The sequence below is a fragment of the Phyllopteryx taeniolatus genome, chromosome 16, assembly GCF_024500385.1.
Source record: "Phyllopteryx taeniolatus isolate TA_2022b chromosome 16, UOR_Ptae_1.2, whole genome shotgun sequence".
NCBI lineage: Eukaryota > Metazoa > Chordata > Actinopteri > Syngnathiformes > Syngnathidae > Phyllopteryx > Phyllopteryx taeniolatus.
The window spans coordinates 13,884,393-13,906,514 of NC_084517.1; the positions used below are offsets into that span (position 1 = coordinate 13,884,393).

A 22,122-nucleotide genomic window follows, 5' to 3' on the forward strand; every position below is an offset into this window, starting at 1 on the left:
TGTATTTTGGTCACCATATTTAATTTAAATGAGCAGGGGGGAAATATTGGAAACATGTCTCATTATGATACAGTGCAGTTGTATACTACTGCAAACCAGAACAGCAATCACTTGTATTTCAAAATAGGCGTTATTAGACTGCAAGTTGATGGCTCCTTGGCATGCAATTCGAAAGTAATAGTTTTGTATCAAATGTAGCTGAAAACATTAAATCATGGTTCAATTAAAAAAAAAAAAAAAAAAAGCTAAAATGAAAACTGTAGCATCAGCAGTTTTATCATTACAATTAACAATGGCACTGGTGAATATTCTGTCCAGTGATTTTATACATGCTGCTGTGTTGTTTCAAACCTTTCAAGGGCTGCATGTCGGGTGTAGCCTGATCCACCCAGCCATGGGGCGACAGCTGCCACCTCCAAAAAATGCCTTGCCACTCGAGCTGCCAAGCCGATTTGAACAATGTCACTGGAAAATGTATCAACACGAAGTAAAGCCTGGTCTGAGATGCAGCAAACGCACCATAGTGCATTTGAATTGCGTAAACAAAGACTTTCCGAGAATAATTCTCTCAGCTGCCTCAAGCTGTCTCTTTTTTTTGTATCTGTGCAGCCGCCTTCACTGTTGACATAATAATGATTCATATTTAGTGACATTTTCAGAAGTCAATTTAAAAATGTTTATTATTGTGGTGGTAGTACTTGGTAATGGTGTAGCTGTTGCTTGGCGTAGTGTATTTATTAAGCAGGATTTCAATGTGTGGGTCCAAATCCTTCTAATAACTGATTTCACTGAAAGTTACAGTAATAGGTGGTTTTGCTGAGACAAGCACGATGACAGGTAAAGAATATTAAGTTTACTACAGGTTGCTGTAGGGCCTCAAGGATGCTGGTTCACTTATTTTTCTGGTTGCACCGCTTGTCTGTGTGCTCCTTTGACCCACAGGCGTGCTGCAAAGCATTGAGGTGAGAACATTAAGAACCAAAGAGTCTTTTGTCACCATTAGGTGTGGCTCATTCTATTGAGTAGATAAATGAAGGGAGGTGGGTTCCAAGCTTTATCTTAACTGCCTGCCTTTTAATGCAGCACATTGGTCGTAATTGGGCTGAGATTTTCATTTTAATGTTTGGACCTGGCTATAGGCTCCAAGTTCAATTAATACAAATGACTGTGAAAGTGTGATTGTGTTTTGGTTTCTCACAGACTGGCCTAAAAATTCTGTAAAAAGCATCCACTAATCAATAGTTTTGACCCAGTGGCGAAATTGTCAGGGCCAACAAGACCTTCTCTGCTGGTCTAAAGATTATGACCATGTACAACCTATATTCTAATATTTGCTGCATGAAATTGTATTCATGGATGATTCAAGTACCTCATGTGGATGTTGCATTTGTTGTCCCATCAGATTTCAGCATCTACAATATGTGCTGCCATGTCAAGCTAAACTGCACAAGGGCCTTCAGAATCAGGAGTGCTGCTCCATATAACTTAAACTATATTAGTAATGCTATTGTTTCTTTCATCAGTTGTCTCTCCTCTTATTGGTTGGTCAAAACAAAACTCATTACAACCAAGTTTGACTAGCAAAACACATCTGTGGCAATCTACACACATTAATACATGTGATAATCAGCATCCAAGGGCGGTTCACAAATCAGTCATACTAAATCATACTACTTACTTCATACTGACAAGAGCTGGAACTGCTGCTATGCCACATTTACTTTAAAAAAGTAGATAATATTTCAAGATTTTTAGCTTTTGTTTATGGCCAACGCAATTTGGACTTACTCCGTATAGTTTCTGCGCATGTGCGCAGTTGTAGCTATAGCCCTCTGCCAAGATCTCCGCAGAAGGAGGTGTCCATGAACCAAGCCCGTGGAACTGCAGGAATATTCATGGCAGCGCCACAACCGAAGCCAAAAAGGACCCATCGTCGAGGTGGACGCCGACCGTGGATATGGAATAGGAGAAAATTGATCCAGCACAGCATGGCTAGGTAGCCAGCTGGCTAGCTAGTAAGGAGGCAGCTGGTCCAAGTAAGCGAGGATTTAAGGCACCGACAGGCAGAAAGCCAACTCAGATCCTACCTTTGGTCATGGTAAGGCAAGGGATCCTTTTTAAAGTAATCCATTTTAAATTAAAAAGAAACTTTTCCGATGGGCACCAGATAAAACGCGCCAGCATACTCTGGTCTCGGTTCAATGGATAGTTTTCAAATAATCAAATTGGAATTTTCATTTTTTGAACTATTATTTTCAGAATGGTATAATAGTACAAGGAGTAATGATTTGTAAGTGAAGTGGATTTAAAAAAAAAAAGGTTTGAGAGCAGGGTGAAATTGCAGAGGAAGACACATGGATGTGAGCCAGAATGCCTCCACAATAAGATTTTGAATGTTATTTTGATGTGGAATGAGGCTGATCCCAACACACGTGCAAAAAATGCAGTCTGACAAAAAGCCTCATTGCAAACGCAAAATCTCCTCGAGTCATGACTCATCCTGTTCTTCAGACACACACATATACATAGCCGTTGACTTGGTGCAAACATGGCTTTTTCATTGGATTCTATTTAAATGCATACACACACTCGCAGACAAGCTTAAAGTATACTTATTTTATAAGACAAGATGAGATGCATGCAGACATTCCCTGCATTCATAGAGTCAATTTGTTCCGTTTTACTGGATCAGTCACGACGTGTGACAAAAAAGGCGAGGATGATAGATAAGACTGAAAAGGACACCTAAAGCCTAAACCTCACCCTTACAGTAGATAATAGATGAAAATCAGTTCATACCACATTCAGCCCGCTGCTGCTTCTGAATTGAAACTAATTAACTTTTCATTGGATTGTTTCACTCTTTCATGTAGCGACCGTGAGGACCCATTCTCGCAAAACAATTGGCCGAATAAATGCAAGCCGCTGAAACAACCTGTACTGATGCAGTACATACTGTAGATCACAACATCAACACTTTGAGTTCTTTAAATGTGTTTAATTTAGATTGTATTTCGTGATATTTTTGATGTTTTGTCTGCTGGTTTTAGAATCACATTAAAGGCTTATGAAATGTAATTTCGAATCACGATCTTCTTCTTCTTCTTTTCGTTTCGGCTTGTCCCGTTAGGGGTCGCCACAGCACGTCATCCTTTTCCATGTAAGCCTATCTCCTGCATCCACCAACTGCCATCATGTCTTCCCTCACAACATCCATCAACCTTCCTCTAGCTCTCTTGCCTGGCAGCTCCATCTTCATTATCCTTCTACCAATATACTCACTATTTCTCCTCTGGACGTGTCCAAACCATTGAAGTCTGAAACCTGCCCCTAAACTTCTAGCCTTACTGCCTTTCCACCTGGTCTCCTGGACACACAATATATCAACCTTTCTCCTAATCATCATGTCAACCAACTCCCAAGATTTTCCTGTCATAGTCCCAACATTCAAAGTCCCCACATTCAGTTCTTGGCTCTGTGCTTTCCTCTTCTCTTTCTGCCGAAGAACCCGCTTTCCACCTCTTCTTCTTCTTTGACTTCGACCCACAGAAGCTGAATTTCCAACGGCGCCCCGCAGGTTGATGGCACCGGTGGCGGACGTTCTTAACCCGGGCCACGACTGATCCGGTATGGAATTCTTTGGATAAACGCTCATATTTGTTTGGCAAAGTTTTAAGCCGGATGCCCTTCCTGACGCAACCCTCTGCATTTATCCGGGCTTGGGTCCGGCCTACAGTTTGCACTGACTTGTGCCCCCCCATAGGGCTGCATTAATTTTGAATCACTATCAAAGCTATAAAATAAACAGTGATGCCGTGGCACACTACTGTGCTGTGAGAGCTCATCAGGGGTGCTGCGGAAAGTTTTTCAATTTCAATTAATTTGTCTGAACATTTTTTACTAATTACACATATATATTTGTTCATCTAGCTATGGCAATGATGTGTAATGTTAAGCAGAACAATTTATTAAAACTGAGTTTCCACCTGTTGCCATTATACAACAGAATACATTCTGGCTTCCTGCAAGTATAACAGCTTTGTGTTCAATTAAACAGGCCCAGATTTTACACTAAGTGAATTTGTGAGTCAATTGAGATGAAATCATCAATTTATTAGTAGTAGTATTCATACTTTTGGTGATATTTTTGTTGAACTTGTAAAATGGCTGCCTTGGCTCAATAAAGTTTGGGAAACGCTGGTCTCAATACACCATGGAAAATGAGTACAATTAAAATTTTAATCAAACTGGACACAAAAAAAATTTCTTAAAAAAAAACATTACAAAATATTACATTGCCAAACTCCCATGATCGAAACAGCAACTATGAGTTATAGGAAACAAGGGATAATGATCAAAACTAAAACTACTGGTTCCGTTTCTTAAGAGGGATTTAAAAGAAATCTATCCATCCATCCATTTTCTGAACCGCTTATCCTTACAAGGGTCGCGGGAGTGCTGGAGCCTATCCCAGCTATCTTCGGGCAGGAGGCGGGGTCCACACTGAACTGGTTGCCAGCCAATCGCAGGGCACATAGAAACACACAACCATTTGCACTCACATTCACACCTACGGGCAATTTAGAGTCTTCAATTAACCTACCATGCATGTTTTTGGGATGTGGGAGGAAACCGGAGTGCCCGGAGAAAACCCACGCAGGCACGAGGAGAACATGCAAACTCCACACAGGCGAGGACGGGGATTGAACCCCAGTCCACAGAACTGTGAGGCAGACACTCTAACCAGTCATTCACCATGCCGCCAAGAAATCTATCGTAATTTTTTGAAGAAATTTTGAGTGAAATTTTTTTTTTATAAACTTGTGTTTTTCTACTGTGTTACAATAAGCATACATAACAGTCTCAGCAATATTCAAATTCCACTTTAAAACTGGTTATTTTGCATCAACCGGTGGAAGCACTTCTCAAAGGAGAAAAGAAATGAAAGACACCCAGCTACTAAATTGGTTCATGCACCATTGCCTTCCTTTTTATTATAGTGATGATTAGAATAGCCTTTCTCCCTCAGGGTTGCCGGCATAAAATTTAAACTCTTTGGTTACCTGAATGCACAACGGGCCACAAAAAGAAATCACAAAACAGAGTGAAATATTTTGTCAAAAGGGAAGACAGTGTGCTTGCTACACTTAGAAAGCACCACAATTGAATAAAAATAGGACGAAAGAGGACTCTCTGATAAGAATCTGTATTGACACAGAAAGGCAGGCATAAAAAATGACAGGAACTCACAGGAAGGGTAAGGCTATAAGGTCGGTGTCTATATAAAGAGGAGGTGATGGTGAGATGAAGACATGTTATGCGCGATCACAAAATAATTTAAGACAGGGGCTGCTAAAGCACCAACAAATTAAGTCTTTTCTCATCTCTTTCTGTCATTTTGCGCTGGTGTCACACTGGTTTAGTTCCTTGCCAACACGAGGATATACTGACATCAGCAGACATCGGCTCGTGTGCTAGAATCAGCTGGTTGTTAGTCAGCTGCCTGCAGTCTCAATCCCCCTGAGGAGTGTGGGCCATGTTTGGGGTCAATATGAGGAAGAACCTCAAACCGGCGTTTAGTCGTTTGAGGTTGAGGTTTGCTTGTGCTGGTGCTAACTATCAGCGTTGACGTCACCGAAGATAATTACATAGAGTTCTTTGCGGAAGAACTTGCATGTTGTTGTCAACACAGTTTGGGACTGAGCCACTCTGCAAAAACCTTTACTTATAGTCTGTCTCCAGCTACTCTCTGCTTTTTTTGTGTTTTGTTAAGTCTTAATTGCCACTGAGTCTCAATTTTCTAATCATTTACTTGAGGCAGGTTCTCTTGTAGTGTTGCGGAAGTGTTGTACTCACATGCTGGGTGAATGCTTTTTATCGCCTTATGCAAATTCTCTGGAGACAATCCATTGAACAATGACTGCATGAGCTTAAAATCTGTTTTTTTATTAACATTCTATTACAGAGAAATGTTCTTATTCTGTACCTTATTGTAATTAAATTCCTTTGTCAAATCACATATGGGTACACATGATCAGGAGATGGCCTGTTCAAGCAGAAAGAGCTCAATTATTCTGAGTTTTCACAAAGGACTTGCAGTGTGGAGGCACGGTGGCCGACTGGTTAGAGGACCCGGGTTCAATCCCCGGCCCCGCCTGTGTGGAGTTTGCATGTTCTCCCTGTGCCTGCGTGGGTTTTCTCCGGGCACTCCGGTTTCCTCCCACATCCCAAAAACATGCATTAATTGGAGACTCTAAATTGCCCATAGGTGTGAATGTGAGTGCGGATGTTTGTGTGTTTGTATGTGCCCTGCGATTGGCTGGCAACCAGTTCAGGGTGTACCCCGCCTCTTGCCCGATGACAGCTGGGATAGGCTCCAGCATGCCCGCAACCCTAGTGAGGAGAGGCGGCTCAGAAAATGGATGGATGGACTTGCAGTGTAGTTGTTCACATAGATGTGATTGTTTAATGACCAGACAGTCCAGTCTGTCTTTTGCCCAAAGTCTGCTCGGTCGGGCCTCCAGCACCTCCTGTGATCATAACCAGCCCAATTTGAATCCAATTGTCATTTTTAGTTTAAGGTGCCGCGGTAGATAGGATGATTGGTAAACTTGAACGCTGTGGTACTCAACATGTTGTGTACATGTAGTATGTAGGGTGAAAATTATTATTAATTATTAACTATTATTATTAATAGTCATTTGTCAGGTGACCTACTCTACCTGGATATAAATCAAAGCCATTGTTAAAATATATAAAACAAAAGCTTCAACAAAAATCTTTAACTGCATTGGCTATGTTTTCGATTAGATTAAATCAGTATACACACTGCAGCTTTCATCCAAACACATAATAGGTGTTCTGTGCCTTGGGAACGACTTGCCTTGCCCCCAACAAACTAGATTTTGTGACTCATTCAGTCCCACAGTGTGCGAAATAATGATCGTCATCTCTGTATTCAATTGCTTGCTTGTTGCATGCTTCCATTGAATCACAAAGCTGTTTATTTCCTTTTTGCAAATCTGATTTCATCTAAACTTTTTCATAACATTTTACATCAAACATACAAAATATGATGGAGAATAATGATGACTTCCTCTACTAAACATACACAACAAGATGGAAGATCATGATAGTTTATGTTTTGTCTGTTTTACTTTGCACAATCAAGCAGGCTCCTGTCTCTTTAAGTTGCTATGACCGGTATACTCTATCCATACTGTTCGGTACCATTTATTTTTATGTCAATGAAAGGAAGGTATAAGGGGTCACATTGAAACATTTTTTTTTTATTAAATTGAATCATTTGTTTTAATTGTTGGATATAGTGTTGTACCACTGCGTGAAAGCTGCTCCACCCTTAACCCCATTCCTGTTAACACATGGTTCGAGAGGATTAGCATCATGGTCATTTTGCTCAACTGCGTGACTCTCGGAATGTACCAACCCTGCGAGAACATCGACTGCACCTCGGACCGCTGCCAGATCCTCCAGGTAAGTTGGACATGTCATTCACTTTCTTTGCATTAGGAAACAGTAAGGTGAAGCTACAAATGTATCACAAATCACAAATAGAACTGTATACAGGGATGGACTTCATGGAAGGCAATTAGTTATCTGTGCCAGTGATGATGTGCTTTTTTGGGGCTTTTTGTTTGTTGGTTTATGTCCTTCCTGTATAAACGTTTTGATAAATCACCAGTGATGTTCCCATTAAATTTAGATGACACTTCATGCATTGATGTAATGAAAAATATAAACATTTTAAAACAAACCCACTGTTTGATTATGAGGTTTAATTAAAGGCAAAACTCAAAAGGTGCAATATGAAACATTTAATCCAGATCTGAACCATAACGCACATTTGGTAGGTTTGGATGGTTAAAAGCTCAGAATGTCAGGATGCTTATCTGCATGCTGATGAATAAAATATGATCAGGTTGAAACATCTACTTTTGGCTATTTATTGTCTTTTCTGTAGGTGACAAATGTTTAATTATGCCTTTGCAGAGGTATGGTTTTCTGAGTGCTCTTGTTTTGAATAAACGGCACGTCACACAATATGTACAGTTACATACATCTTTTGCATTGTAAAGCGCCAGCAGGGGAAGCTTGCGATCCTCATGCAATTGGCTAAACTGGTCAACCATTTCACTGTACCTGAGCTGAATTTATTTCTCTGCTGGATAAATGCTGCAGTAGCTTTTTCAATAAATGTTAACATAATGAGAACGAGCTCAGTCAAAATTTCTCAGCTCCTCTGCTTATGTACCAAATTGTTGTTTTTGATTGGCTTTTTTCCCCCTCTGGGACTCTAAATTGGTTTTCCCCAAAAATATACTGGCTACGAGGCTCACTTACAAGTACAAACATGAATGTAATTGGCCCTTGACTCGAAATGTATCTACATAGTATTATACAGTCTACAAATTTCACATCTTTCATAGATCCATTTCCACTTGGGTGACAGTATCTTCCTGCTTTAATCCTCTGTGTATTCCAACATCCCACACAATAGCTCCCTTCCCATTCTCTGGCTTTTGCTTCTCTAACAAGCCTATTGTTTCCTGAAGTAGTCGGGCACCTCTTCTAGTGACTAATAGCAGACATTTTGCTGACAATGCTGTTACAGTGAGGTTAGGGGTGGCCCTCCGTTGCTACTTTTGTGAAGTATATTCTCAGCTTGGGCTCTTAAAGTAAACGTGTAAAGAATACTGTATTAGTCAACATGCTCAATGATATGCCCCATTATTTGGAAATAAAAAACATTTTGTACAAAATATTGTAGAGTTATTATTCTTATAACTTGGATTTCTGTGCATTAGTACAGATACAAATATTTTTGTGATGCATCATTTATCAAAATTCCCTATGCAGATGTAAAAAATAAGCGGAAAAGGTACATTTTTCAAAATATTAATGTGAAGATTTAAAAAAAAAATCAATTGATTGATCTCATTGTATGACGTTGAAATTTTAGAAAATATCGTTATTGCTCTCTCAGTGGCTGCACTGCAAAAGAAAAAATAATAAGACTAAGAATAAGAATAAAAAAACAAAAAAGACTAATCATAAGTATGGAATAAGGAAGAAATATCTTGCCCGGTTGCTCTGGTTTTAAGATCTTTTTACTAAAATTGAGTAAAACAAGCCATCAAAAAGAATACACAAAGTATTTTTGACTTTAATTTACTTAATATACTGACTGGAATGAATATTTCACCACTTATTTTAAGGTTTTTTCTGTATTTTGGACAGCCAGCCTATTTTTGTAATTTCAAGAAATCTTACCAAGTCTTACTGAAATGGCTTCTTTTTTTTTTTTGTCTGAATCCTCTCAAAACAAGTATATAGTCCTTATAGTTAGAGAGGGAATTTTTGCACTGTACTTTATAATTTATCTTTCCCATTCATTTTCAACATCATATTTTAAATGACTCGTTTGTTGAGTTAAGGGAAAAGGTTTTAAAGTAAACACTATAATCTTCTTAAGGCATAGAAGGGTCCTCTTTTGCTTTCTCAGTCCTGTTTTTACAAATGTGTATTGTCAATTCATATATAGAACTCAAACTTGAGTTTTATACTTGAAGAGGACTGAAATGCCATTTTTATAATTTTTTTTTTGTACAATAACTCGTAATCCATTTCTGGTCCTATTTGTCGCTGAGTGTAAAATCACTGTTTTGATTCATCTCGACTGTCACTCATTTGCACATGCCATCAAAAGATAGATATGTGATGTATCGTTGTGTTTCAACATAAAAATCTGAGTGACCTACTTAACACATCCTCTCCTTCCACTCCCAAATGGTAGCATATGAGGTAGCTTCCATAGCAGCTCCCGTTTCACATCATGAAAGGGCCCTTGACACGTAACACCCTCGCTCTCTTTACAAATCATGTTGATGATTAAACCTGATAGGCTGACTGAAAAAGAAGCTGGCGGTAGTGACAAATAGCTACAATGAATTAATTCCCCCTTTCACTTGGAGCCGAGTGCAACACAGATCCGACGGGGCGCAGCCAATGTCGAATTACACGTGCGGCTGGCAGGCGGCATTATTTATCAAAACATCATTTAAACAGCTTATGAAACTCATCTTCTCATCTGACTCTTAGAACTCTGGAAGCTCTGCTGATGTATGATTTGTGATTGCATCATACTGAGTTACTCAATTTTATCAGACTGTAGTGCACACTTTAGTAGTTAAATACCTGTACAAAATAGCCACTCACAAGGCAGTTTATAATACACCTGACTTGACCAATTTTAAAAAGTCCAATACAATAGCAATCTCAAAATTCTGCCTTCGAGATTGACATTGTGAAAAAGTTAATAATTCAACAATAAGTTTATTAGGCAAGGCAAGGCAGCTTTATTTATATAGCGCATTTCATACACAACTCAATGTGCTTTGCAGCATTTAAAAACAAAGTACAAAAATAAAAGAGAGCTTACTAAAATTACTAAAAGAACGTACAAATGCAAGACATTTTTTTTTTTAAATGATTTTAAAATGCTTTAAAAGAGCTCAATTGTAAGTGTTTAACGTGGACTTAAAAATATTCACAATTAGGGCTGACTCCACTTCTGTTGGCAACATGTCCCATTTGTGTGCAGCATGACAGCTAAATGCTGCTTCACCAACCCTATTTGGTTTTAATTCTGGGCTCCACTAACTGACCTGAATCTGCAGATCTCAGAGCTCTACTGGGTTAAGATTCCATTAGCATTTTTTTATGTACTCAGGCCCTAAACCATCCAGTGATTTATAGAACAGTAGAAGAACTTTACAGTCTAATCTATAGCCGACTGGGAGCCAGTGAAAAGACTAGAACCCGAGCTGCGGCATTCTGAATGAGCTTCTATTTTGAGGGAGTCCAGTCAGAAGACCATTATAATAATCAAGTCTACTGGAGATAAAAGCATGGATGAGCTTCTTCTGGTCTGCTTGAAACTGCTTCACTCTGGATATGTTCTTCAGCTGGTCGGAGGCAGTTTTAGTGAAAGTCACATCAGAACTATCAGCACACCAAGGTTTCAGACTTGGTCTTAGGTTTTTAAAGAGAGTGACTCCAGGTATTTACTAACAGCAATCCTCTTGACTGTCAAAAACATATACCTGTTTTTTGTTGTAGTTGTTGTTTTTTATACAGTGACACAACACCTCAGTTGAACTGTAGTCATCTGGGGGACACCGCTAGATATAACTATGTCTTCGGGATCGCTATCATAGTCAACATTAAAGTTCTGAAGAATTTGACCCAAGGGTATCATTTACAGGCTAAACAAAAGGGGTCAAAGAACTGACCTTTGAGTGACCCCATATGTCACTGCAATTCAATCAGATTAAAAACTTCTAATGGTCACAAAATAACTCCTTTCCTCCAAGTAGGACCTGAACCATTTAAGGCCTGTTCCATTGAGTCCTACCCAAGTTTCTAACCTTTTCAACAGAAAGTTATGTTCTACTATATTAAATGCCGCACTGAGGTCCAATAATACAATAAATAACACCCTTCCTGAGTCAGTGTTAAACGTTAAAGTTGCTATGAACTGATTCTGTACTATGATGACATGGTTGATGGACCATTTAAATCAAATCAAAGCACCTTTATTTTCCAAACGGCAGAATATTGTGTAACTCTTTTATTGAATTGCATTTGTCGGTATATTGTATTTGGGTTGGAAGTAAGTCGATTAGACAAAAAAAGGTACTTGATGTCCCCATACAAAAGACAACCTGTGTTTCTTGTATCTTTTAAGATTGTCAGTTCTAAAACCGTCAACAAACTTTTACAGGTGTCTGTTCCTCATATGTTGAGGAGGAAGGAAACCTTGTTGAGAAATTGACTGCTGGCCAGAATAAACTCAGTCAGCCTCTAGACTTGTTTCGTAGCTTTATAGCCATCTGGCAGTTTTGCTGCTGTCACCACACCAGACACCAACAACGGCAACCGCTTATGAGAATTGAAATCGTATTTGATTCAAAAGTGAGTCGACGACTTGGAATTGGGCATGAAACAAGCTTAATCAGTGTATGCCCAGTTTTAAAGAGCTGTAGTAAGAATTCTAATCACAACAAATACTCATGAAAGTAATGAGGCTTCCAACACACAAGAAAGAACTATCCAATTGAGTTGTTCTAACTCACACATACTATAGTTGTTGAACCAAATCTGACTTGAGCAAAGATGTGGTGCTGAGGAGCCATTCAATATATTCAATTGGCCTAAGATCAAAGAATGAAGACACATTTTATGATAAGTAGATGAGGAAAATAGACATTTAAAAAAAATTGGAATTGGGACTCAGACTTGGAAAAAAGAGGATATTGTGATCCAGCAACAAAAAAAATACACAACAATTCTTCATCCATTTACCCTCTTGGGTGGGCTCAGGCTGCAAACAGCCATCTTGAAATTGTTTGTGAGTGCTGCTGAAAGAGGAACATTCTCTCCACGTGAAAAACATAACTCCTGTATGCGTCCACCTTCCTCTCATCTGTGTTCTGCAGCCCGCTGTGGGTTACTGTTGACGCTTTTGTTTGTCATTTATCTTCTGCCTGAAACCTTCCAACGGTAATAATCGTAAAGTATTTGTGGAAAATCGTATTCCCATTGCAGCATGTGTATTGGTCTGGGTCATTTGTTGAACCCACAAACTCAATTCTTGGGACATGTGCGCACCTTAAAGCTACATTCACTCAGTCCGTCCCATATAATACCTCTTTTTTGCCGGCTAAATGATGATCGAAGCAGCCCACTATTGAGAAAGAACGCTATAACTGGCAACAGCTGAGTGCTAATGAAATTGGGGATGTGCTTACTCAAGCAAACTTTACTGCTGGCATAGGATCTTATCCATGTGAGGCAGTAACATTCACCAGAATACTGGTCTGTAATCTCAGCAATTCATCTTACCAAGTGTCAAGATGATACGTTTGTGGCTGGTTGAAATCAATTTGACCGATCGGTATCCCTTGAAGAGACAACTTTGAGTTCAGTTTTGCTCTCAGTGTACCAAATCTTGAATGTGGTTGAAATTAGAGTGAGGAATAACACTGAATGCTCTTTGACAAAGGGTATGTTGTCACTCCTTATCAATTATTTTCCGCAGGAGACGTTGCCCTCTTGTTGAGCTACCACATTAGCTTGCCTGGTAGTAAATGTGACAGATGGATTGCACTGTAGAACAATTTGAAAAAACAATTCTGTTGATTTAGATTTTTATCTATTTGGATAACCAAGGGCGGCACGGTGGCCGACTGGTTAGAGCGTCAGCCTCACAGTTCTGAGGACCCGGGTTCAATCCCCGGCCCCGTCTGTGTGGAGTTTGCATGTTCTCCCCGTGCCTGTGTGGGTTTTCTCCGGGCACTCCGGTTTTCTCCCACATCCCAAAAACATGCATTAATTGGAGACTCTAAATTGCCCGTAGGCATGACTGTGAGTGCGAATGGTTGTCTGTTTCTATGTGCCCTGCGATTGGCTGGCAACCAGTTCAGGGTGTACCCCGCCTCCTGCCCGATGACAGCTGGGATAGGCTCCAACACGCCTGCGAACCTAGTAAGGAGAAGTGGCTCAGAAAATGGATGCATGGATGGATGGATAACCTAGTTCAAGACCCCGACTGGACCATCCGCCAACATCCCCCGGACTCACGGCTGTGGTGACCTTGAGCAAGACACTGATACCCCAAAATGCTCCCCAGGCACTTCAGCTGCCCCCTGCTCCAGTGTGTTCCACTAACGTGTATGTGTTCACTATGATGGGTTAAATGCAGAGAACAACTTTCGTGTGCATGCATGCATGTTCATGACAATAAAAAGTGATTCTTCTTCTTCTTATGCTGATTGAAACTAAAATTGGCATGCTGATTCCAAAATTGCAGTCAGTTTTTTCTAGCACGTCAACCTTTTTTCTCCACATCTTACCCTCCAGATAAGCAAAATTCCACTGAGTTGACAGCTGATTACGAATGGACTCATCTAGAAATCAAAACCTGATAAAATATTTCTCAAAGACTGGGTTTGTGTGTGGATGCCACGCATCTTGGGAACTGAATAAAGAAAACACCCTGTCATCATCAAAAAGCCAAATACTTGGCATATCCCGCAGCCTGGTGGCTACAACTGCTTCCACTACTCAAATAAAGAGATTCCATTGAATGACTTATAGTATTAGTAAGGCTGCAAACAGTCATACAGCCTAAAGCCCTGGCAAATGTTTTTTTTTCCCCCTCCCAAAATACAATAGAAGGTTTTGTTTGTCATGTTCAGAATAACAATGGGAACTAGAAATAGGAATCTCACCTTACTGCCTCCTCGATTTTTCCAAAAGATTTCACCTGGATCTTTTTGCTTGGATTTATGCTTTTCCAGGTTCATCTATTACCGGTAAAGTCAGGCTTTTGTACATCAAACACTAATATGACAGTTCTGTGCTGTATGGAAGAATTGCCTTTCCAAGTCGTTCAGTGTTTGCACAACAGCCGCAAGTACTTTTGTTGTTACAACACACACTGTTATTGTAAAGGTGCACGTTTAAATCACATATCATTGTGAATTGTGTACTCTTAAATTGAGCAGTTTCCAAACAGCAGTATTTAAAGGACAGTAGAATGGAAACAACTAAATTAAGAAGAACCTGGGATACTGCTAGAAAGTGTGAACTGAACATAAAATTGCCTTTTCAAGGTAGAAAATTGGTCATGGATTGTTTTGAGACCTTTGAATTGAATAAAGGTCAGAACTGAATAAAAACATTTTCCTCCGACCTAGAAAATGTGTTGAAAGGCCTTCTGGGTAAATTACATTTCCTGCAGAACACAGGCAACCTGCGCATCTTTTGTAAAACAACTGTTGATTCTGGAAAGGTCGTCACCTTCTTCCAATTTCATTGTGGTTCCTTATGTAGTTGCTTCTTTTACCAGTAAAGAGAATCGGCTCCAATATATAACAAATATGCGTCCTTGACAGAGAGAATTGTTGCTAATTCACTTATTGTATCATATATCTCAAACTCACTTTTCTGTAACTCCATTCTCATCTACATTTCTCATAGGCTTTCGATGCCTTCATCTACATCTTTTTTGCACTGGAGATGGTGGTGAAGATGGTGGCTCTTGGAATCTTTGGTCGTCACTGTTACCTGGGAGATACTTGGAACAGGTTGGACTTCTTCATTGTCATGGCTGGGTAAGTTTCCCTCAAACTTAGTATGACTAGTCAAGGCCCTTTTATGAGATTTCAGCCGTACAAATAAAAGTTTTCAGGATTTCAATTTTTTTTTTTTTAACACCAGGCAGCATTAGTGAACCTCATGCAGCTTATTGTAGGCAGACATATCTGTGGTTTTCTTGTTTTGTTTGTTTGTTTGTTTGTTTGTTTGTTTGTTTTTAGCATCAGTGATCCCACTTAAACAGAAAGCATGACACCTTGTTCTTTCATAACCCCCTTTTTTCCAAATAGTGAACTCAAAATACACTTTTAAGGAAACAAGTCTACTTTACCAGTCATTTGGGAATAGCTTGTTAATATGCACTACTGCCTTTCCAAGTGAAGAAACAAAAATGTTTATATATATATGATGTATCTCCTTTGCAAACAGTTGTAAATATGTCAAATTCAGCAAATGACTAAATTACTTAATAAGTCTGTCCGGTTATACCTTACTTTGTTTAATATGCGTGTGTGTCTTCCTTTGGAGAGAGTTTATGCTTTTGTACAACTGCCTCTGCCTTAATTTCCCTTACCTCACATCCTTTAGATTGGTGTCTGCACTAATTACTGAGGGCAGTGCCAGTGGTGCCAGGCCAAATCTTGGTTGACAGTCTGCTATTATCTCTTTTTCTTGATGTTACCGCCTCATGCTCCTGCCATAATCTTTTCTTTTCCTTCGTTTAATACACTATGTCTAGAAAATGTGTTTTATACCCCGAGCTTCAGCTAAGGCTAGCCCATAGACTTCTCCTTAAATTGTATCTTTATTTTCAAGCTCATTTAGTTAGTTGTATTTTGCTTTGTACATTGCAAGATTTAGCCTGTTGGTCTGTAGCAAAAGTGAACTATACTATACTATACTATACTATACTATACTATACTATACTATACTATACTATACTATACTATACTAGAGACTATACTAAGTCTTTGTGGGCATCCATCAAGCTTATTCATCCAAATGTAGGTACAGTATGCACAGTATGTAGGATTTTGCTGTAACAAAGAAGCATTCTATCACTTGGTGTTTTGTGTTTTTGTTCTATATTCAGAGCTGTACTGTATATAGCAATATTTACATCTTTAGTGCATTTATAACTGTCAAGTGCAAATATGTTTTATGCAAATGATACTTTGTTCATGGGGGAAGATCATCATTAATGAAAACTTTGAAGCAAGCACATTTCTAATTTGACAGTTAAGTCCCTGCAGCTTTGACATTTTGCATCTGACCACTTCTTCACTGTCAAAGCTGCATCTTCTCCCTGGGTCTCCGACCGCTGTAGGTTTCTTCAGAGTGTTTTTCATACCATTATGAACATACACAATATTGAATACCGGTAAGAGGATGTATATGATGAAGATATAAGGGAAACTGAGAAAAATACCTAAGCGGGAGGCTTTAGACAAGCCACTAATTACTTTCTCCAACGCTGTAGCCTGATGGATGTGTATAGAAAGAGCAATGGCTCTCATGTACGTGTACTAATTTTACACACACGCATGAGGACAATAGATCCCTACACTCTAAGGCACGGCTGCAATCTTTCATTTATCCAAATGTCCCCCAGATGCAATTGAATCAGTAATCCATGCAATTGTGAATGGTTTTGTTGGTGTATCATATTGTGTCACTAGCATTATCCACCCAGGTGGCATAAAACACGGTCTTATGTGCCATTAAGCTCAATACAAGAAGGCAAGTATGTTGTTCTTGGTTTAACAACTCCTTTTTGACGTTTTAGCTCTTCTTCAGGATCTCAGCTACCCACATTCAATCAGTGCAGCACAGATATGATTGTATTTGAGGTGGGTGGAAAAGGTTGGCCCCAAAACAACACTTTCACTCTTCTTTAGTCTGTGACATTTCCATCAAGCTGCACTGTCACATGCAGAGTAACATTTTACCACAACATTGGGACTTGAATGCGACCAGTAGAGCAGCCCAAATGTTATGTGGTCCCGTTGCTTGCTGGGGGTTACAATTAGTAGCTTGAGCTGCTGCCTGTCAGCTGTGGGCTACAACAGTTCAACCCTTGTTGCAGCCGCTCCTACTCAATTGTGAGCTGCTGTCGCGTTGATGAGTCAATGCTGGAGTGAAAAACCTCACCATCTTAGTGAGGGACAGGTTGCTGTGCTGTGAAACCAATAGATGTTAGTAGCCTGAGTGTTGGAGTGATGATGCTCGTGGCGTTATCCTGCCTCAACTCGGTCGAAGACCCAGGCAAAGCAATGTTGTGCACAAACACACTGTAGACCCACCACGCACCGACCGACACGGGTTAACCCATCTGAACTGTCACGCCATATGGGGGTATCGCAGATGTAACAGCCAATCAAAAATGCACAAGAAAGTTCTCGAAAACGGAAAAAAAAGATTTCTGAGTTCTAAACCTAAGCGAGTTACATGACACAATGTTCAACATTTCCTCAAAATGTTATTAACATAGTTGAATTTTTGGTTGCCCAACCCATTCAAGAAATTAGTACCCTTGCAGTTGGAACAATTCTGTGTTCAGGCAACTTGGAATTCAATCTACAATCCATCCATCCTATAATATTCATCCTGTTCAGGGTTGTGTGACGGTGGAGCTTGTCTCAGCTGCAACTACACCTTCAACTGATCAGAGACAGACCGCCATTCACACGCTCATTCACACTTATTTCTTGTATAATACATTGAAGTCTGAAAAAAAACACAAAGATCCATTGGCATTCTCAAATCTGCTGTTGGGGTTCAAGGGTTATTTCTGTGGCAATAACAGAAGAAAAAAAAAAACGTGTTGTGTCCATTAAAAAAGACATGTTTCAAACACACATATTAAACACCATTTAAGCATTCTCCTGTGAAAGTGTTTTGGCCTTGGCGACACAAACAGCTTAGCCATGCTGCAGAAACTTATTAACAGATGCCAGCCTTTAAGTGAGCCACAGCATCCTGCAGGAAACACTTGAAATATGAAGCCGTCATTCTTACTGCTCTCATTCTCCTCCTCACCTCACTTTCATGTAATTCCCTTCCCTTGCCTCTGGCTTGCTCCATATACCCCACACTGCTGGGACAGGTGAGATTAGATCAAAAGAATGACCACTGATGGTAAAACCCAACTAGGGATCTTTGCACCACCTGGAGCTATGCTTGTCCATTTTTCATAATTTGACAACAGCAAGATTAAAGTGTTCTTCGTTCTCTCTTCCATTTCTTTATCTCCAGCATGGTAGAATACTCTCTGGACCTGCAGAACATCAACCTGTCAGCCATTAGGACGGTGCGGGTACTTCGTCCCCTGAAAGCCATCAACAGAGTGCCAAGTGAGGACATCTTTTAATCTATTTGGGCTGTTTTCTGCCATGTAAACCCGTGTGTGTCTTGGTACTGTATTTATGTAGGCTATTCTGCATCTTCATGAAAATCCATTTATATGCATTATGTCTCTGCTGCCATCCCACCTGTTCTCTATGGGGATCATTAAACATTTATACTATCCTTAATCACAAATCGTAGCTAGACCCTGAGTTACAGCTTCATCAAATCAGATAATGCTCCTTCATTGATCATTTAATAAGTGCTCTACATTAATCTAAAACTTTGAGACAGGCAGACTTTATGATGAGCGTTATTTTAATTTGGGCAAATGGTTCTGAGTCGTGGTTACTATGAAACGTGCGTAGCGTGTCAAACTTTTAACAGAAGTTTTTTTAAGGAGGTCATCTTTTTAATTTTATTTGATCAGTCTTCCCAAATGAAATCCTTACTTGTCTCACCAATGTGTCTAAACCCGGGGTGGTCCTAACTTAAATTTTGTAGTATCATCAAAGTAATTGGTTAACTATCAATAATGAATACGAAAAAATGCTTTGTTCTGGGCATGAATCTCTCCACTTTGATGTTTATGCTTCATAACGCTCTTAAAATTGGGCTTGATTGAGTTCCATAGCTCTCGACTTACAAATGATGTCTGCAGAAAGAATTCCCTCCAAAATAGAGCCCGTCAGCCCATCTCAAGAACTACTACGTATTTTGCCTATATTGAAAGTCTGACTGTTTTGTTTAGACAACAACAAGTGAAAAAAGTGATGGACATTTTAATAGGCTTGTTAAAAAATAAAATTGATAATTGAAATGTCTCCTTGAGCAAAGAAGACAGTCACGTCATATCACAAGGTACTGTAACTGCTTCCAGATTCATTTCCGCATGTATAAATGGGTTTCGTCTGCTCAATTTTGGATGAATTGCATCACAAATGCCTCCAAGACGTTTGAAAAGAGTTTCAGTGGATGACACAGGCATTTCTGTAGGCTGCATGGTGGTATTGTGTGACACAGGCACACTTTGATGTACACTGCGGGCTGTCACGCCGTACACCCGCCATCATGGCACTGTGTTTGTACTATTTTATCAGGGTTGAAAGCTTGATAAAATAGTTTTGGGTGATGACGTTAAACAGGTGTTTCATTTTGTGACATGAAAGGCATTTTTTACTCGTCATGGTGCTTGGTTGACCATGGACTTTGATGGGCACGGGTGACTGCCATATCGGTGGACACCTGACAAGGATGTCCCGGCCAAAAGCTCAACGTCGCTTAATGTCAGAAAACTATGATCAATCATCACCAAAATTTATGTGGACATCTCTACTTATGCCCACTTACGCCTCTGAAAACATCAGAATGATCGGCCCAATTTTTTGGTTTTTGGTTTTATGGATATTTAAACTTTTTCCTCTTCATAGACGCTCACTAGAAAAAAAGGAACACGCTTGACGATACAAACTCCTTTTACAGCTACATATGTTCAGCCTAAACAAAGCAAAACCAAAACATTTTTGCTCAGTTGTCCAATTGAGATGGCAATAATAAGACATCATAACTGCGAATCTCCCATCAGCAGATGCATGCATATGTGCATCATAGCTATGTGTAGATTGCAATATTTCAATGGATTGTATGTGCTTGCTGTTTGTTACAAGTGACCCTGTGTGTAATTACTTTGCAGTAGCCCGATTCTGTCCTCTATCCATGACCCCTTTAGAGGTGAGGAAGCGAGAGGGCTTCAGGCTATTTGTTCCTCGTTTTGGTGGATCACAGCTCTGCCACAGACACCCAGAGTGCATGTGTGCAACCGCACCCCTCACACACCTCAATTTGTAACCCTCTGACAAATTGTTAGATAATAGTCTCTTGCTGTGCGCTCACTACTGGATGCATGAGAAGGAGTGTGTTGGGTTTCCTTTATTGAAGAAATTGGTTTGAGATGGAAGTAGAGCCAAAATGTAAGTCAATACTACCTTATAGTGAATAGGAAGTAGGAACATATAGTTCAAGGGGGGGGCCGCCTGTAACCGCAACATGGTTTTGTCACTGAGGAGAGAGATATGCAATGTATAAGAAAAAACTGAAACTGCCAGTTATGTTTCTTTACACTCTTGTTTATGTGTTGTTTCAAAATGTTTTGTGTTACGTTTTTCCGTTCCCTCATTTCTTTATTTTTCTTGTGTGACTTCTTCTCCTTCAGGCCGTGCCTCATCTCGTTCGCCGTCTCTCAATCGAACCCTCTGCTCACCCAATTAGGACTAATGGAACTCGAGTGTAATGACAAGGCCCTTTGGGAACAAACACATTTAGACTTGCATCTAGCCGCCTTCACCACACACACACACGCACACACACACACACACACACACTTGCACACGCAGACCTCATACTCAAGCAACACTTCTGCTCTGCATTTGATGAGAAAATTTGTGAAGACAGTGTTAGGCACTTTCAAACTAATACATTTTTGTCATGCCATGTCATTGACAACATGTCTGGCTGATAACATCAACAACCACTGCCTTCATGTTAAGTTACATACTGCATGACTTTAAATGTGTCCTAATCAGAATCAGAATGATTCTGATCCTAATAAGATCCTAATGGTCCTAATGTGCCACAATCTGGGTGATATAATAAATTAGCTACGACAGAATGGTTAAGATAACTTTTACAAGCAGTTTAATAAATGTGTGTTTCCCGTTCGCTTCATTTTAAGCTTATATTAGGTGACTGAACTACAGGTGTCTGCTTCTAAATGTTGTCAACTTGTGAGTCATTCCCAGCGTTGTCTCATTTGTCAGCTTCTCACCTGTCACTCATCGCTTCTGCAGAATAAATGCACTGTTGTGATGATGACACATTAGCCTACTGTTGAGCTGTTACTCGCTAATCACAGCACGGCCCTGAAAAACACAAACACACATTCATCAAAGGCAACAACAGTGACGCCCACGCTAATGATTGCAAACGTGCCGAGTCTTGTTTCAATCACTTACTGAACACTTCTCACAAAAAGATAAGTTAGGGAGTCGTATCTACTGTGTGTGTGTGTGTGTGTGTGTATATGTATATATATATATATATATATATATATATATATATATATATATATATATATATATATATATATATATATTTTTCCTATAATGGCCGTTAATTATATAACTTGAATGAATCACTGAAGTGCATTGAGCCGAGCTAGGATGTGACTTCGGCCAACTCAGGGCGCTGCAATGTTGCGCCCCACCTTGGTCCTATCTATTGCATTGAAGAGGAGCTACTGCGCATGTCCAACTTTTAACGAGAGTCAATTGGTCAAGATTGGTGCATCCCAGACCAGGAATGCATCATGAAATCAGACAACTGAGATGAATAAAAGAACTTCACTCATCATTACGATACGATTTTTATTCTGAAACGGTATACATACATATATATACATATATTTCAAAAATATATATTTTATTATTAATATTTTGATTTAATATCTTATCCTTGAGGAAAGTAATGTGGTGACAAGCGTCTGTGGTGGGGTAGCACCCTAACACCCCCTATTGACCCGCCACCACTGGCTATTTGTTT

The 22,122-nt window shown here is 39.7% G+C and overlaps 1 protein-coding gene across 2 annotated transcripts in view; it reads left to right on the forward strand.

The window, feature by feature from the left end:
* Positions 1 to 7,337: 7,337 nt before the first annotated feature.
* The window catches only part of cacna1ia (calcium voltage-gated channel subunit alpha1 Ia), an 81,184-nt gene continuing 66,399 nt past the window's right edge, over positions 7,338 to 22,122 (forward strand). For both annotated transcript variants that reach the window (XM_061749270.1, XM_061749271.1), the window contains exons 1-3: positions 7,338 to 7,494; positions 15,064 to 15,197; positions 18,436 to 18,533. In XM_061749270.1, coding sequence (XP_061605254.1) covers positions 7,405 to 7,494; positions 15,064 to 15,197; positions 18,436 to 18,533 — 322 coding nt within the window. In that variant the 5' untranslated portion in view covers positions 7,338 to 7,404. The remainder of the gene's footprint in view (positions 7,495 to 15,063; positions 15,198 to 18,435; positions 18,534 to 22,122) is intronic.